Source organism: Notolepis coatsorum (assembly GCF_963971535.1).
Source record: "Notolepis coatsorum genome assembly, chromosome: 6".
Taxonomy (NCBI): Eukaryota; Metazoa; Chordata; class Actinopteri; order Aulopiformes; family Paralepididae; genus Notolepis; species Notolepis coatsorum.
The window spans coordinates 104,889,744-104,908,690 of NC_140170.1; the positions used below are offsets into that span (position 1 = coordinate 104,889,744).

At 42.1% G+C, this 18,947-nt stretch overlaps 1 protein-coding gene across 1 annotated transcript in view; it reads right to left on the bottom strand.

Moving 5' to 3' along the window:
* The window catches only part of igsf21a (immunoglobin superfamily, member 21a), a gene marked incomplete at both ends in the record, with an annotated part of 963,192 nt that overhangs the window by 307,864 nt on the left and 636,381 nt on the right, over positions 1–18,947 (bottom strand). Inside the window, 1 exon segment of the mRNA XM_084316427.1 lies at positions 2,784–2,902. Coding sequence (XP_084172553.1) covers positions 2,784–2,902 — 119 coding nt within the window.

Sequence of the window (18,947 nt, forward strand, 5' to 3'; positions counted from 1 at the left end):
CTGCAGTAAAGAGGAAACGTAGGTTGTGCAATATCTCAGTATCCAGGTTAAGACAGGTATATCCAAAGCATCTTATTTAAGGAGATGAAAGCTTAAACCGGGTATACAGTCATGTTTAATAAATGCACCAACTAAAACATTTGATTTAAAATCTGAGACATTGGTATGCAAGTGAATGAGAAAAAATATGTGTATCGTAAAAGTAAGTAATATGCAATTTTTTGCCGCCTTTACGGTGGATATTATAATTTCAGCAAGAATCGTCAATACCAATTGGCTATAATTGTATTAGCTTAACAATCCTCTGGTTGAGAGAGTCTGATTGCCTTCAGGCTTAATCAAATCAATGTATGCTCATGCAGTTCAAGATGAAAGCAAAGACATTTCAAACTTTCCGAGAGTGAAGGACAGTAGCGGATGTGCGGAGGTTCAGGGTCTGGCCTTCAGAAAATGAATGACTCTCTTGGCAGGGGATTCATTAAAATGATAATTCTTATTTATGAAGCCTTTAAAAAATTAAAATAGTCTCCATGTACGGCTTCCTATTAATTAACTTTTTTTTCTCTCATTTTCTTTCTTTCTTTCACACGTGTCCTTCTTTCTCCGCTTCCCAGTGAACTTGGCACACTAATAGGTTATGAATAATTCTGTTTCAGCTTAGACTGCAATTAGCCACAATGCCAAAGGCCATTCTTCTCCCTCTTGCAGAGTGGTGATTTAAGGCCCATCTGAGTGAGGGTGCTCCAGCTATCCCCTGGCTAGTAGCGACATAATTCACTATGCCGTATACCCACAGATGCTCACGCTACTACTAAGGGTTAACTGGGTAAACCCGTCCTCATTGATAAAGCTCCGTTCGATGACGCCCACGCAGAGAGTACTCTCAGATCACCATTTCCAGACAGTTGCGAAGGGATTCGGTCATAAAGCGAAGTGAGACAGAGGGGCAGAGGCACAGTGCAAAGGAATCGTTTGGAAAAAGAATGTCCGAGTTAAAAGATAATACAAGAAAAGCCGCTGAAAGCCATGGGCGGTTTCTTCGAGACACAAAATGTGTTAATTGAGAAGTAATGTCACAGAGCGGTTCTCTCTCTAGTGTTTCACAGGAAAAGAATGTTACTGGTTCTAATTAGTCGTACAACAACACAGAGAACAGTGCGCCTTTGCTGCTGGACTTGGAACATCAGAGCGAAGCGAAGCAAAGCAGCTGTCGTTAGGGAGTTACACCTACAATTACAGAACCGAGAGAGCAGAACAGAACAGGGCCACAAAACCCTCCTCCTGTCAGCCAGAAAGATACCATGGTATTATGGTAACCCAATGGGTGATGTGAATACCTGGTGTGACACAAAGATGGTTAACAGACAAATAAAGATATTGCAATGGCAGCTGCAGTCCATTGGTTGGTGTTGAAAGAAGATTAACAACCAAACCCTGTATTTAACATAAATGTATCAATCTCATTCAAATCCCGGTTAAAATCCCGGTACCAACGACTTGATGGTATCGACTATGAACACAATTGGCAGTGTTTGCAGGTTGGAAGTCGGCGGGGTATCCAGTCCTGGTTGTTGCACTCCTACTGTGACTCCTACTGGTCAGTCAGATGACCAGTGAAACTCCTAGCTGTCATATAATAATAATAATAATAATAATAATAATAATAATAATAATAATAATAATAATAATAATAATAATAATAATAATAATAATAATAATAATAATAATAATAATATTAATAATAATAATAATAATAATAATAATAATAATAATAATAATAATAATAATAATAATAATAATAATAATAATAATAATAATAATAATAATAATAATAATAATAATAATAATAATAATAATAATAATAATAATAATAATAATAATAATAATAATAATAATAATAATAATAATAATAATAATAATAATAATAATAATAATAATAATAATAATAATAATAATAATAAACGTTATTTGTATAGCACATTTCCTTCAAGAATTGCAGCCCAAAATGCTTCACACAAAATAGACATAGGCATAAAATTGGCATAATTATAGACAGGCATGAAATGAGCAGAGAATTGATACAAACAAACCTCCTGGAAAGGTTTGAATAGATTTCTGTCATTAAAATATATGAAAAAGAAGAAGTGGCTGGCGACTCCACATGTATCAGAGGAGGCATGTGGTCGTCTACACCCACTAGGGTAGTGAAACGACCAAGAGGGAATTGCAACATAATTGGGGGGGGGGGGGGGGGGGGGGGGGAATTAGGGGAATAATTTTTTGTCCTTATCTGAAAATATATAGTATATAATTTTCATAGCACGCTATTGATATCAATTGATTGATTCAGTGAATTCATTGAATATCTTTGGAGACGGATTAATCCGCTATCATTAGCCATTGTGGTCCTTTTGTGGTTCCATTGTGGTCCTTTCTCAGGCGCCCTTGAGCCGGATTTCACTTCTTTTTTTTTCACTGTTTTGCCTGCACCTCTACAAACATGACAATTAGTTGAAAAGTGTATTCTATTCAATTCACACAAATCTTGTGTTAGACAGCACACACAGGAGGCATTATGATGATGATGATGTCTGGTGATGAGTAATAAAGTGGTATTAGACTCCAGTAGAACCCCAGTGTGTCAGAGTCCTCCCTCTTTCAACACAAGGGTCCAAGGAGAGAGATCCTCTTAGAGAACATAGATAAGATAGCAGGTGCAGCTTGGATACACAGCTGACTAAAGGGCGTACTTGTACTACGGACAAAAGGGTTATTATACTCACACATGACAGTAAGAAAAACGTTCCCTGATGCCAGTACCACCTTCTCTCTTGTCGCCCGGTCATAGATTCCCACGTGGCATTCATAAGGCCCGTTGTCTGAGATCCGCACTTCAGGGAGGCTGTAAAATACAAGACAGTATAAAAGTTAATACAGGTTTCTATTTGTTTGTTTGCTTGATATATTGGCAATGCACTGATCAAAGTCACCTTCAGAGTAAAACTAAACAAAACAAAGCAAATATTATTTAGTAGAACAAAGGGGAATTACGGTATTTTTTTTTACCTGGACCCTATTTTTCCATCATTTTGCCAATTTTTTTTTGTAATTGGTCCAGTATTCAGGGAGATTGCTTCAGCTGGCAACCGCAAACAGGCTGCAATGTAATCAAACAGGGCATTCGTGCACATCAAACTACCTCCACTGAAAGAGCCTTTTCACCACTGACAGGCTCAGACTCCTATAAAAAGTGTCTGAAGATTCTTCAGATTCTTTTTAACTACAGTCTGACTCAAGCAGAAGTTTTGCTCTGAAATCCCGTGAGGCGTGAGTTGTTGCAGGAAGACAGTGTGGGAACTTGAGTGAGTTGGTGAGGAAGATTAGTTGTTGGGAGTACAGAAAGCATTGCATTATCTAAAAGATATAAAAGAAAGAAAATGCTCAAGAAAATGTCGAGCCACACTTCGCACAGCTTTCATAGACGACCTTTGTTGAATATGGACACACTGAAAGTGTGGCTAGTTATGCTACAAATGGATGAAAAAATTTTCCTTGCAGACCATCGGGTCTGTAATGATCATTTTGACCCAGATGATTACTGCCAGTCCAAGAGAAGAAATACTACAGCAAAGCACCTTTTCCAAATGCTGTTCAGAGAGTGGAGAGACCTGCTGCAGACAGAGTAGGGGTATTGTGTTGACCTGGCATCAGTACACATGAAAGCTTGGTAGGATAACAGCAAAAACGATCATTCAATAAGCCAGTAGTTTGTAAAAAATATCAACATGACTATATAGATTTAGTTCCCCTTCATGACTTATTTTGTAAACATCAGAAACCACACCCCTGGCCGAATAGTGGAATGGCCCTCATTCATCAACGTGTTCTACGCACAGATCTGTGCTTACCCTGTGCGTACGATCATTTCTAAGCAAAGAGTGGGATTCATCAATTTCAACTTGAACTTGACTTCGTGCTTACATCTACGCACAGTTCAGACCTGGCGTACCTAGCGCCCAGTGGTAGAATATCGTTACTACGCATAAGCACTCCTCAGTCCTGCATTAGTTTCAAGGCGGAAATAAGCTTCCGTGCATTAGTGTTCAACTTCTGTATGACCCGTAATTCATTATAGTTCATTGTAAAATAGCGACAGTAGTGTAATTATAACGGGCTCACACGCGAACAAGAGGTTGGCCTGCTTGTTTGGCACGGGGGGCAGACGCAAAACACCAACCTCCAAACGCGATTAGATATTGTTTCAAATAAAAAGCAAATTATTTTGTGTGTCATGTTTCCAAATAAGATTGGTCACGAAATGCTTTCTACTTCAATTTGTTGGTAATAGATGACCTCCGTTGAAACTTCACTGAGACTAACCGTCTATTTGTGAGCTCCCGCACAGATGTGATGATAATAATAATAATAACAATAATAATAATAGCTTCATTTTATATAGCGCCTTTCAAGAGACCCAAGGTCGCTTTACATAGATAGGGGGGGGGGAATAACAAAGTAACAAACATAGTGGACAGACACACAACATATATATATGATGGAATTCATTCAAGATCCTCTCCACCCGCGGGTCTTTGCCACCGCGGCACGGTCCATCGTGATATTGGAGATGGATCGACCAATAGACTGTTACTGTAGCTGTCAAAGCTCCATCACAAATGCAGTTATGTGAATAGAAAGGGATTCCACTCAGTCAATGTTGCGATGCGCATTTGCCTGATACATGTTATTGCTGGATGCCGGGAGGAAGGCGATGCTGAATGTTTTCAATTCATTAAATAAAACGGATACTTTTTGCAAGGGTTTACTGACTGTCATACAAATGATCAACCAACTACATACTGTAACTTTTCAGTGCACGTTCTTATTTACATTGTGACAACAGCCTTGTGAGTTCCCGCAGTGACCCGCACACAGACATGATGGAATTCAAGTTCATGTTTGTATTGATCACATATAGGCAGGCACACATGGCGTATCGCTACATCATACATGGCAGTAAGATTCATTGTTCTTGTATAGCTCTCGTATTATTGTTTATGTAGGCTACCCAATACTGACATCAAAATGGATTGTAGTATGCCTCTAGAAATCATATGCAGCAGGTAGAAAATTGACGGGAGATCCATCGCGATTTGGAATCAAATTGAGGAGAACTTTAATCCCATGGGTATTAATCAAACAACACGGGAAAAGGCAGTCATATTCCAGCGCGGTCTTTATTAGCCGACAACAAAATAGATGCCTCTAAAAATCATATAGCCAATCGAACACAACTAATAAAGGCATTCATATTACAGCACGGTTATAATGACACACAACCAACGCCAAACAGTGGTCAACGAACGGTCTTTATTAGTATTTTGAGCTGTCCAGGCAGAATTGCAGCAATGGTCTTAGGGAGCCGTTGATATCTGACATCACCGTTTACACCGTTTACAAATCCGCCTTTTATTTATCCCATAATACGCGATAGTGTCTTCTTGGTTCGACAGCAGTGAATTCTCCGTGGAGTGTCTCAGAGTTCCGCTCGGGTCAGTCCATTATTTCACATCCCATGGGGGGTGTTTCCTCACTTTCATGACCATATATGGATAATCATGCACGAGCATTGACGGTAGAACAAAGTTCTACGGAGGAGCGTAGAGCCTGCGTACGCACCGTGTGATGAATCCCGACTTCCCTGTGCGTACACTAGTTCTACATTCCGTGCTTACGTGTGGAAATAGAACATACTCTACGTCCACGTTGATGAATGAGGGCCTAAGAGGCGTAAACACAAAGGTGCATCACTGTAGGGATCCTTTGCAGAATGCTGTCAAACACATATAATGACAATCTGAGCCTGTCGGTGGCAAATAAAACAACTATTTTAGTAGACATAGGTAAAATTTTTATGTACATGTTTGCCTCGTGTGATTACATTGCAGCTTGTTTTGTGGCTGCTGGCTGAAGCGATCTCCCTCAATACTTACAATTACAAAAAATGTTGTTCCTATTATTCATTTAGACCCCACATGATGGAAAATAGGGTTTACAATTACCGGAATTCCCCTTTAACGAAGAGTTTCATCAAACCATAGGTTGATTGATTACCTCACCTCCTGGATAAATCCATATTAAATACATTTTACAACCACTACACCAAGGTACATACAGTTAACATCATAACTCTGGTTTAAAGACACATAAAATATGATGAGAGTACAGCTGTAAATACAGATTCTTCATACAGTTCTTCATTAGTCTATCAATCAGTCACAGACATCACAGTAAAGTCACAGCTATAAAAAGAAATAAAAGGTTTCAGGTCAAGTCCTTCATTCAGTCCAGTAGAGGTGCCCTGTCTATGAATCCAGTATGTGTCTCTTTGTAAAAGGGTTTTTGTCCACCCTTGGACATTACTTTACCTCTGTCCATCACAATTGTTGGTGGCACAGTTGTCTCGATTAGGGCCTAGGTAGCTAGCTGTAGCATAATTGTTTCAGTCACCATAAGTCTCTGTAGTTAGTGTATTGTAACCCTCAAGTGTTGAGCCTTGTGTTAAATAATTGTATTCCACTCGATAATTTATGGGGTGGTTATGTCAAATGTCAATAGCCTAACAGCCCTAGTTTCGTGGTGAGGTTATTCAAAGTCAGTTAAATTGCTTAATTGATAGCACTGAAGGTGTAAAATACATGACCCACCACCTTACAATCTGAGACGCCGGTATGATGCAAATAATCCTGGGAATCCATGGTTGCTATTTGCCAGCTGGCCAGACTGTCATCCAGAAAATGCTAACGTGAAAAAATAAATCTGCAAATCTCTTAGTTATAACAGGTAAAACAAGATTGTGTAAGTGAAGACGTGTTGTGATTGTGTGAAACAAATTCTTGGAAAACCGTTTTTGGTGGAAAAAACATACCAAACTAATTGGGATTTTTAAGCATACCCTTCAACTTGTAACCCATTATTTCCTTTTTTGTCAGAGCCACATGTAATGAATTTAGCTTTAATTTCCGTTTCATATATTGACTGTACTAGATAGTATAACGAAACAAGGACACAATCTTCACCCATGATTAAGAAGCATTTTCTCTCTGCATGAAATATCCACATATGCAGTTGGATAATAATTTAAGTTAAGTTGTACTTTAATTTCCCCTTGGGGAAATTCATCCTCTGCATTTGACCCATCCTAATTATATAGGAACAGTGGCCAGCCATAGTGCAGCAGTGGCAGCACCCAGGGACCAACTCCATCTGTAATGCCAGTACCTTTGTCAAGGGCTGGTAGGATTCTGGTGTGGTAGGAGACCGGAGTACCCAGAGGAAATACCCACTCTAACATGGGCAGAACATGCAACTTTTTCTTCTTCAAACACTAGCACAGCCGGCAAGGGGTCAAATGACCCCTAGGCATTTTCAATAAATGTATCCTCGTCACTCGGTCGAGCTCCAGCTCTGTCACTCAATGACTTTTCCTAAAAGTACCCGCTTTATCTGGCACGGTTTCTGAAATTTCAAAATGACTTCAGGAAAATGTAATTAGAACGTTATTCCACATATGGAATATATATGTGGAAAGTCACAGCACTTTGCGAGCGTCTAGCGCAGGGGTGGCCAACCTGTGGCTCGCAAGCCGCATGTGGCTCTTTGCCCGTCAATGTATGTCTCTTCCATCCAAAAAAAATTATATTTATATAATATTTTATTTATTTATATTATTATTATTATTATTATTATTATTATTATTATTATTATTATTATTATTATTATTATTATTATTATTATTATTATTATTATTATTATTATTATTATTATTATTATTATTATTATTATTATTATTATTATTATTATTATTATTATTATTATTATTATTATTATTATTATTATTATTATTATTATTATTATTATTATTATAAAAAAAATATGTGTCACTCAAACCTGTGGTAAACCTCATATTTTTATATTAACACTTTCAGTACCACCAGGGGAAGCACGATTTAGTGCTTGAATGCCACCATCTGCGCCAATGTGAACGTTAATATCACCTAATCTATGTTTAAAATTATGGCTATGTGTCTAATCTGCCCGTCGCTTATGAAAGAATCATTTTCCAGTCAGTGTTGTCAAGGCAGATTGGTTTTTTATCGCTTCATTTCCGTTTGAGAGCATTTTGAAAAGCATCCGTTTTCAGGTGAAAAACAGCCCATTCTGTGATAATCGCCTTTTACTGGAATATTCCAGAACGTTGATATTTGTCGGTCTATTTATGAATAGTTTTCAAATAAATGCTAGATGATCGATAGTATAATGTGCACGCACGCACGTTCGAGGCGCTCGCTGATAATAGCTGCTTTCATTTCCTCATGGATTTTACAGTGAAACAGCTGGAGCACATATCACAAAAAAGCTTATATCTTCATGAAAACGAGTCTGATTATCCTAACACTGATAACATAGATTCCTTACCTGACATCAGATGGTATCCAACTGGTATATTCCAATTCCTGATCACCATTCCGAAAAAATCGATAAGTGTATAGATCTAACGTGTATACAGTAGAACTTCCGTGGGGCTCAGAGCCCCCTGAATGAACTCTGGTACTCCGGCTGCATGGGTGAGAAGTGAAATGTGGACTGGAATATTTTTTTTTCCCATCCATTTTCATTGAGTCCACTCCAAAAGGGTGATTTACCATCTGGGAGACGATAGGGGCGCTTTTTTCACATCTGATCGCCGGCGGCCCCTGGGTAGGCTAGGGTAGGCTCGCGTGATGCAATATGATTTCAAAAAAAAAAATAATAATAAATTCCGAGAAATCTCGTGAGTGGCTTTCAACGTCACAATCGTAAAAAACCCGAGATTAGCCGTGAGTGGCAGTCAAAGTGTTAAGAGGTAATTATATAGTTTACACTGTTTATTTTTCTCATATAAGCTGTCGGGTCATCTGACCCGTTCCGGTGGGAATCAGTGAAATTTTCTCCATGGCTGTTCTAGTGTTAAAGAAAATATATAATTCTTTAGAGTTTAGAGCCACTGTGACAGTTCAAGTCAGGTACAAGACTGTGGACAGAGCAACCTTAGTCGAAGGACAACACATCCCACATACCTTGTGACATCACAGATGCTATTCGGTTTAGCAATTCAGTTTAGAGATTCGGTTTAGCATCATTTATCAATATGAGACAACTAGAGACAACTGTGTGTAAGTGTCCATCCAAATTCTCAACAGTGGCACAGTTGTCTCGATTAGGGGCTAGGTAACTCTGTAGCTAGTTTTGTTGTTAGCAATGTACTGTACTAACTGCTACTACTGCAATTTGGAAAATATCTAAGATATGTCTGCACTGTGAGTTTGTGGAAATAACTGCAAATATTTAGTGATGGCAGCTCTACTGTATTAGTTTCAAGTTTAGTTTCATTAATGATGCTTGCACCATTATTCTTATGGTTATTAGGCAATTCCAAAGTCCATGCCAAAGGGAGTTATTCTGTTGTTGAACTGCTTGAAATCCCTTGTTTGTAGTCTAGCCTTTCTTGCTAAAATGCCTCATTTGTAGTCCAGCCTTTTTTTCTGTTACATATACATATATCCTTTTTTTCTTTTTGACTAGTGGTGTAATCGTTTTTATTTTTCATTTGTGGTTAAACATCAGTGAAATTAGTCGCAATGCACATCCTTATTAACAAGGAGGAAATGTGAAACTATTATAAGTTGATAAATCGAGTCATCTATGCGTGAAAATGGCTTCTTTCAGTGAATCCGTTAGCTACAACAAGATTGTGTTCGCTAAGCAGTGTTGTGTTCATACTGTAGGACGGTGATGCATTTACAATGGGTGCCAAAGTAGTTCCATAATTCTGAAGTGACGTTGCCCCGAATTGTTAAAAAGGAAGCCCATTAGTCCGAGAAAATACACACTGTGAAGTTTCTTTTTAAATTAATATTTAATGTATTTTGACTTAAAAACCATGTGGTGTTTTTCCATGCATATAGTGCACGTTCCACTTTGTCGACCAAGACAGCCAAGGCTGAGGAAAGACTGGTCAACACAGATGCACAAACACAATCATCTCAGGGTGATTATCCCGAGACAAATCCTCTGCCAGTCTGCTGAGGAAGCGACAGCCAACGATCATTCGTCCAGCCGGATGACCACAACATGACCGTTTTTGAAGAGAGCGAGGGAGCTCCATCTGTATTCCATGCTCGGCTAATGTGTCAACGGTGATAATCAAAGTGAGAGACACCAGCGGCCGCGTTTAGGCCCTGTGATTTATTTCCACAAAGCGGGTACAATTGTCCTTGCCGACCGGGTGTTTCAGACAGGAACGTCTGCTGGAGCAGCAGCAGGACGCTTGCAGCAGCTGAGCTCCAATGGTTATGTGTGTGTGTGTTTGTGTGTTTGTGTGTTTGTGTGTGTGTGTGTGTGTGCATGTGTGTGCGTGTGTGCGTGTGTGCGTGCGTGCGTGCGTGCGTGCGTGTGTGTGTGTGTGTGTGCGTGTGTGTGTGCGTGTGGGTGTGTGTGGGTGTGTGTGGGAGGAGATATATATTTCTTTTGGCATGCAGTCAATTCTGCAATATGAGCCAGCAATCACCTTTCCCACACCAGCCCATATACTAGCGCATGGGAGACACTAAATGCCCTCACTGGGCCTGCAAACCCATGGCCCAGAAGAAAATGTTAACATTTATTTAGAATTTTTATGTAGTGGGCGTTGTTAAGGTTAGGGTTAGAGTTAGCGACATGCGGTTTTGCAAGGGTTTGCAGGTTTGCAGGCCCAGTGAGGGCATTTATTCACTGCAGACATTTTTCGAACGGCTCCATGCAACCAGGAACCTCATATATATCTCATCTTCATGACAGAGTGGTACTTTATCTGCAGCAATGCATCTTTGTAGTGCTACTTTTGTAATGATTTGTCACTTTTGAAAAGGAAAAACATTTCACTTTACTTGAATTGATGTTCTTTTTTTTATCTACTTTTTCTCCCCATTTTTCTATTTTTCTCCCATCCCAATTTCATATTGTCCAATTCTACCCTCCCCTGTCTCGAACGTTGTTAGACCATGCCTCCCACTGGTCGGCTGCAATGTGGACCAAGCCTTGCATCACGTGTCCCCTCCGGTACACGAGGAGGCAGTTGTCGCATCTTTTCACCTGTACAGCGCGATCTCTCAGCGGCGAGGAGTAACGCGTGGGAGGCTCACACTGCCCCCGTTGCTTCCTGATTCTGCTGTACAGGCGCACCAAACGACCTGTAGGAGTCGCTGTCCACAACGTCCGATCCCCACCCACCGGCTTTCCCATCCCCTAATACTGCCAATTGTATTAGTATGAATGACCAGCCAAGCCGGAAGCAACGCCGAGATCTGGGCTTGAACCCAGCATCACCTGCATTAGTGGCGAGTGCCTTGCCCACTGCGCCACTTAGCCGCCCTTTGAATTGATGTTCTTAAAGTCAATAATCCCTTGTGAATCAGTGGCATTACTAATTAATTTGGTCATAAAATAAGCCATTATAAATAATATTCAGAGAAATGTCATATTCATGAATTATGAATCTTGCATGATAATATCATGAGGTTGTTAAAGAGCCATATGTTGAACTAGAGTATATATAAGTCTTGCTTATAACTGGTCACATCTGTCATGACAAGGTTGGTGTACCATAATGCTTTATTAGTAATTCATGACATCTTAACCTCTTAAGCCCGATGGGTCTGGTACCAGACCCACAATGACATCATGCCATAAATCCATCTGTACAGACTGTATGAATTAATGTTTAACCCTGTCAAAACAGCAGTCAAAGCATTACGTTTGTTCACCAATAAGTTTAAATTAACTGTTATTAGTGAAATATAAGATTATAGAAATCTCAGGGCATTCGGTTGAAAACTGGCACATATTGACGGGCAGAAGTGGTGCAACCAAAAGTGAGTGTAGTCTTTTGAAGGAAGATACTAAGGGCTTTCGATGGGCTTTCAAATTTTGAAAAACTACACTACCCAGCTCATGCCAGCCCCTGTCAATCATCTGACTTCTGGATTTAATTTTTTATTTCTGTAATTTTTCGGGATTATCTCCCACAAACCTGAACGTTATTGCCATAAAACAGAACACAGTTTGAACTCTGCCATTTGAAAGGGGAGATTTGGCCCAATCCATAGATGTGCAACTTGGCCACAATAAGGTCATTTATAGGCCTGATATTCTATATTCTATAATCATATTTCAAATTGCATGTGTCTGGATGGCAGAATTCAGTACTGTATACCTTCTGTTTATTCTTCCCTTTATTAATTTACTTTTAGAGTTTCTCATGTCTGGTCATTTTTAGCATGGTGTTATTCACCATCAAAGATGAAAATATTGTGTCTATTACTAGGCTTCCTTAAATTGTGATGAAACAAAGGAGAATATGAATTATGATTTTTCTTTGCATCTTTGACAGTGAATAACACCATGCTAAAAATGACCAGACATGAAAAACTGCCACTGAGCTCTAAGGAAATTAATAAAGGGAATAAATAAAGAGAATGGGGACAGTTCTATACTATACTATACTATACTATACTATACTATACTATACTATACTATACTATACTATACTATACTATACTATACTATACTATACTATACTATACTATACTATACTACTGTATACTATACTATATCCAGAATTCAATGTAATCAATGTCACCCCCTCCTCTCTACAGCAATTCCCACCTGGCAGCTTTCCAGTCTGAGGGCCTTTGTTATTACAATGACTGTGTTGTGACCCTGCAAACTGCAACCTACAACAACAACACCCAGCGGATAAAGGAAAATAGTCATGATAGTAATTAAAACATTTGCGTGGTAGTGAAAGGTTAACCTTCTGTAGTGTGGTAGTGAAAAGTTAACCTTCTGTAGTGTGGTAGTGAAAGGTTAACCTTCTGTAGTGTGGTAGTGAAAAGTTTACCTTCTGTAGTGTGGTAGTGAAAGGTTAACCTCCTGTAGTGTGGTAGTGAAAGGTTAACCTTCTGTAGTGTGGTAGTGAAAGGTTAACCTTCTGTATTGTGGTAGTGAAAAGTTAACCTTCTGTAGTGTGGTAGTGAAAGGTTAACCTCCTGTAGTGTGGTAGTGAAAGGTTAACCTTCTGTAGTGTGGTAGTGAAAAGTTAACCTTCTGTAGTGTGGTAGTGAAAGGCCTTCTGTAGTGAGGTAGTGAAAGGTTAACCTTATGTAGAGTGGTAGTGAAAGGGTTAACATTCTGTAGTGTGGTAGTGAAAGGTTAACCTTCTGTAGTGTGGTAGTGAAAGGTTAACCTTCTGTAGTGTGGTAGTGAAAAGTGAACCTTCTGTAGTGTGGTAGTGAAATGTTAACCTTCTGTAGTGTGGTAGTGAAAGGGTTAACATTCCAGTGACGAGGGAAGTGGGGGTGCGGCGGGTGCGGCAGCACCCCCTGCTGGCGGGGAGTGTAACTGCAACTGCAAGGTTGTTTTGGCTTTTATTCCATTGTAATACCGAGGCTACTCAATGTCACAGAGCGGAGCGGCACTTCAGATTTACCTTACTCTTGGAATTCATTGCCAGATCCTCATAGGGGCGCTGTCTTGATAATGCAGTGTTATTAAAGCAGCGTGTAGCCGACGCATGAACCGACAGACAGAGGACGCGACCCTGGTCAGACGCCTCTGGTTTTAGCTCCGCAACGATGTACTCACTTTTAGCTATTATGTTTGTTTTTGCTACTTTTTTATTTAAAGCAACACTGGCGGGTACGTCATACGACCGTCAGACACTTATGGACCTGAACCCCGGGCTCAAAGAGGAGTTTGGAGACACTTTTGACCTAGAATGGCCAGCAGAAATCAGACGGGAGAATGGCGGCAAAGAAAAGAACAAAGGCGACGGCAGGAGAAGACACAGAGGAAGACGTGGAGGTATCAGATTGAGACTAAAAAGAGCTGCTTACCGCCCAGCAATTCCATCCATCTTTCTGGCGAATGCCCGTTCGTTGGAGGGTAGGATGGATGATCTAAGAGCGAGGGTCCGGTTCCAACGGGAGATGAGAGACATCAACATTATATGTCTCACAGAGACATGGCTCACGTCGACGACCCCAGACAAAAGCGTCTCTCCCTCGGATGCCTTCACAGTCTTACGTGCAGATCGCAACGCTGGCTCAGGAAAGACCATCGGCGGCGGAGTCTGCCTCATCACGAACAATTCCTGGGTTAATCCCGAGGGGGTGCAGGTCCTCTCAAACTCGTGTTCGCCGGACTTGGAACATCTTTCTATCCTATGTCGTCCGTTTCACCTCCCGAGGGAGTTCACAGCAGTCGTCATGACTGCCGTGTATATTCCCCCACACGCGAACACGGGCAAAGCGCTGGGCGAATTACACGATCATCTCAACAGACACCAGATCAAACACCCAGACGCAGCGATGGTAGTGGCCGGCGATTTCAACCAGGCCAACCTGAAGAAAGTGATGCCGTCCTTTTTCCAACACATCGCTTGCTCCACCAGAGGGAAGAACACACTCGACCACTGCTATTCCCCGTTCAAAGCGGGTTACAAGGCAGTAGCCGCTCCGCCATTAACGGGGTCCACAAGCTCGAGCGATCATGACTCCATCTTGTTATTTCCGGCATATCAACAGAGATCACGTGACGCCGTCGTGTCACGTGAGACTAAGAAGTGGACCGACGAATCAGAGGCCACGCTCAAGGACGTGCTTGCAGACACGGACTGGGATATGTTCATAGGAAGTGCCAGTGACGTCAGTGAATTAGCAGACATAGTGGTGTGCTATATAACAACAATAGCTGATGGTATTGTCCTCAGGAAAACGGTGCGGATTTTCCCAAACCAGAAACCGTGGGTGGATAGCACTATTAGAGCAGCTCTGAACTCTCGTACCACCGCCTACAACCTGGGTAGAGAGTCAGGAAACATGGAGGAGTATAAGGCTTCAGTCTATACTCTACGCAAAGCAGTCAAACTTGCTAAGAGGACATATGCTGACAAACTGGAGACACAAATGGCACAAAACGACACAAGAGGATTATGGCAGGGACTGAAGTCAATAACTGACTATAAAGTCAGCGCCCCGTCAATGGGGAGCGACGACGCCTCCCTCGCGGACAAGCTCAACACCTTCTACGCTCGGTTTGGTGTAGACAGTGGCGCTGCTGGCTCTCCGGCTAGTGACGTCACTGGCGCGCCGGCTGTTGTGGAGGGGGGGGGGCAACCGCGAGGGGGGGGGGACGCTCTCTCGTTGTCGGAACACAGTGTGAGAAGAGCATTTATGCAGGTGAACACCAGGAAGGCTGCTGGCCCAGATGGCATAACAGGACGTATACTCAAGACCTGTGCCAACCAGCTGGCCCCTGTGTTCACCGTCATATTTAATCAATCACTGGCGGAGTCAGTGGTCCCTGCCTGCTTCAAGAGGTCTACCATCATCCCTGTGCCGAAGAAACCCTCCCCAGCATGTCCAAATGACTACAGACCGGTGGCACTCACCTCTGTGGTCATGAAATGTTTCGAGAGGCTGGTCAAGGACCACATTTGTGCCTCCCTCCCCAGTGATATGGACCCTATGCAATTTGCATACAGGACAAACAGGTCCACCGACGACGCGGTCTCCCAGGTACTGCACAGCACCCTCTCGCACCTTGACCGTCAGAAGGGGGGCTATGTGAGACTGTTGTTCATTGACTACAGCTCAGCGTTCAACACCATAGTCCCCACCAGACTGGTGGACAAGCTGATCGAGCTAGGTCTGAGCTCCGCCCTGAGCGCCTGGGTACTGGACTTTCTGAGCGAAAGACCCCAGGCGGTCAGGGTGGGGGGTCAGACCTCCAACACCATCACCCTGAGCATCGGGTCCCCCCAGGGCTGTGTTCTGAGCCCCCTGCTGTACTCACTCTACACACACGACTGTGTGGCCAAGTTCAGCTCCAACTCCATAGTGAAGTTCGCAGATGACACGGTGGTGGTGGGGCTGATCTCGGACAACGACGAGAAGGCCTACCGGGAGGAGGTGGAGGTACTGGAACGCTGGTGCCAGGACAACAGCCTGCTCCTGAACATTGGCAAAACCAAGGAACTGATCGTGGATTATAGGAGAGGACAGCAGGGGACACACACACCACTGATGATAAACGGGGCTACCGTGGACAGGGTGAGCAGCTTCAAGTACCTGGGGGTCCACATCTCAGAGGACCTGACATGGTCAACACACATAAGCACAGTAGTAAAGAAGGCGAAACAGCGTCTCTACCACCTGAGACAGTTAAGGAAGTTCAGAGTATCGGGGAAGATACTCCAGTCCTTCTACTCAGGAGCTGTAGAGAGCATCCTGACCGGAAACATCACTGCCTGGTATGGAAACAGCACGGCACAGGACAAGAAGGCCCTACAGAAAGTGGTGCGCTCAGCCGAGCGTACCACGGGTATTGCACTACCCCCCCTGCAGGTTCTATACAACAAGAGGTGCAAATCCAGAGCCTGCAGGATAATGAAAGACCCTCACCACCCCAATAACAGCCTGTTTCAGCTGCTGAGGTCAGGCAGACGCCTGCAAATCTCAGCTACTAGGACAGAGCGGTTTAGGCTCAGCTTCTTCCCCCAGGCCATCAGAGCCATGAACAATGTACATTGAGTGCTCAGAACATTGAACTGTCCACACACAAGCACACATGAACACACACACGACACGCACACTGTGCACGCTCACACACGAGCAGCCACTTAACACTTTAACATGAGCGGGCACACACTCATGTCGCACACACGCACACTTATGGCCAAAGGAAAGGTCACTTTAAATTAGAATAACAGGAACAGTGTATTGCACTACCAAAGCTAACTAGCATGTCACACATGCGCTGTAAATAACTATGTACAGATACCGAGATGTCACTCCATGTTACCTGCTATCTGTTACTGCACAATGTTGTTTCTTCTTTGATTCTATTATATGTACCACTGTATTGCACATCGTTGCGGGCAAGACCACCCGCATTTCATTGTATACCTGTATGCCGTGACAATTAAAACTCTTGACTCTTGACTTGACTTGAGTTGGGATTCGAATAGACGCGACCTGGAAGCGTCAGCGCAGAACTGGAAATCCGTTGGTAAAAAAATAGCGGCCTGGAATAGTTTTTGGGACGCTCAGACAATTCGCAGTAAAGGAATATATCTGTCTGCGATGTTGTATGCAGGAACGAATTGCAGAGGGAGGACTGACTGAAGTGGAGAGTGTGTTTACTTGTGTCTCAGAAAAGAAATGTCTCAAAAACGAATATCTGATTTCTTTAATAATAATAACCTGGCCTTGCTGCATATGCATCAGGATATTCTGGACTCACTGGACATATGTTGTCATGAAGGAGTTTATTTCCACCACTCCTGAACGCAAGACCACCTTCGGTGTTCTACCGTCTTCGGAATAGGTAATGTGTGTTTATTATCGCTCCTGCGGCGATTGTTGTTGTGACAGTGACAAACACACACACACACACACACACACACACACACACACACACACACACACACACACACACACACACACACACACACACACACCTACACACACACACACACACACACACACACACACACACACACACACACACACACACACACACACACACACAGATCCTGTGCGGTGTGCGAAACGAAAGTCCAAACGCTAGTTGTTGCCGCTTGCGTCTAAATCGACAATAAATCGTCTTCTGATTAGAGAAAAAACTGCTGCATTTCGTGTGTGAACTGTCCACATGTTGGTGTTCAAGTTTGTCTGTTGTAGTGTAAAATATTGATCTTTCAAATGAATGGAAAATCACGAATGATGCGCTTTGTGCATGCATTTAATATGACGTTATTATTATTATTTATCTCCGACTCCGACCGCACCCCCAAGTCTGACTGACTTCCCGCGTGCCTGGAACATTCTGTAGTGTGGTAGTGAAAGGTTAAGCTTCTGTAGTGTGGTAGTGAAAAGTTAACCTTCTGTAGTGTGGTAGTGAAAGGTTAACCTTCTGTAGTGTGGTAGTGAAAAGTTAACATTATGTAGTGTGGTAGTGAAAGGTTAACATTCTGTAGTGTGGTAGTAAAAGGTTATAAGCTTCTGTAGTGTGGTAGTGAAAAGTTTACCTTCTGTAGTGTGGTAGTGAAAGGTTAACCTTCTGTAGTGTGGTAGTGAAAGGTTAACCTTCTGTAGTGTGGTAGTGAAAGGTTAACCTTCTGTAATGTGGTAGTGGAAGGTTAACCTTCTGTAGTGTGGTAGTGAAAAGTTAACATTCTGTAGTGTGGTAGTGAAAGGTTAACCTTCTGTAGTGTGGTAGTGAAAGGTTACGCTTCTGTAGTGTGGTAGTGAAAGGTTAACCTTCTGTAGTGTGGTAGTGAAAGGTTAAGCTTCTGTAGTGTGGTAGTGAAAGGTTAACATTATGTAGTGTGGTAGTGAAAGGTTAACCTTCTGTAGTGTGGTAGTGAAAGGTTAACCTGCTGTAGTGTGGTAGTGAAAAGTTAACCTTCTGTAGTGTGGTAGTGAAAGGTTAACCTTCTGTAGTGTGGTAGTGAAAGTGTTAACCGTATGTAGTGTGGTAGTGAAAGGTTAACCTTCTGTAGTGTGGTAGTGAAAGGTTAACCTTATATAGTGGGAGGGGGGTATGTGGGTATACTTGTGTACACTTGTGGAGAAAAGGAACTAAAAATAATTGATGGCAATGAAAACCTGACTTGTAGAGGCTAGAGATGCACATTTCATGCATATAGACTAGTGCACACACACACACACACACACACACACACACACACACACACACACACACACACACACACACACACACACACACACACACACACACACACACACACACACACACACACACACACACACACACACACACACACACACACACACACTCACAAT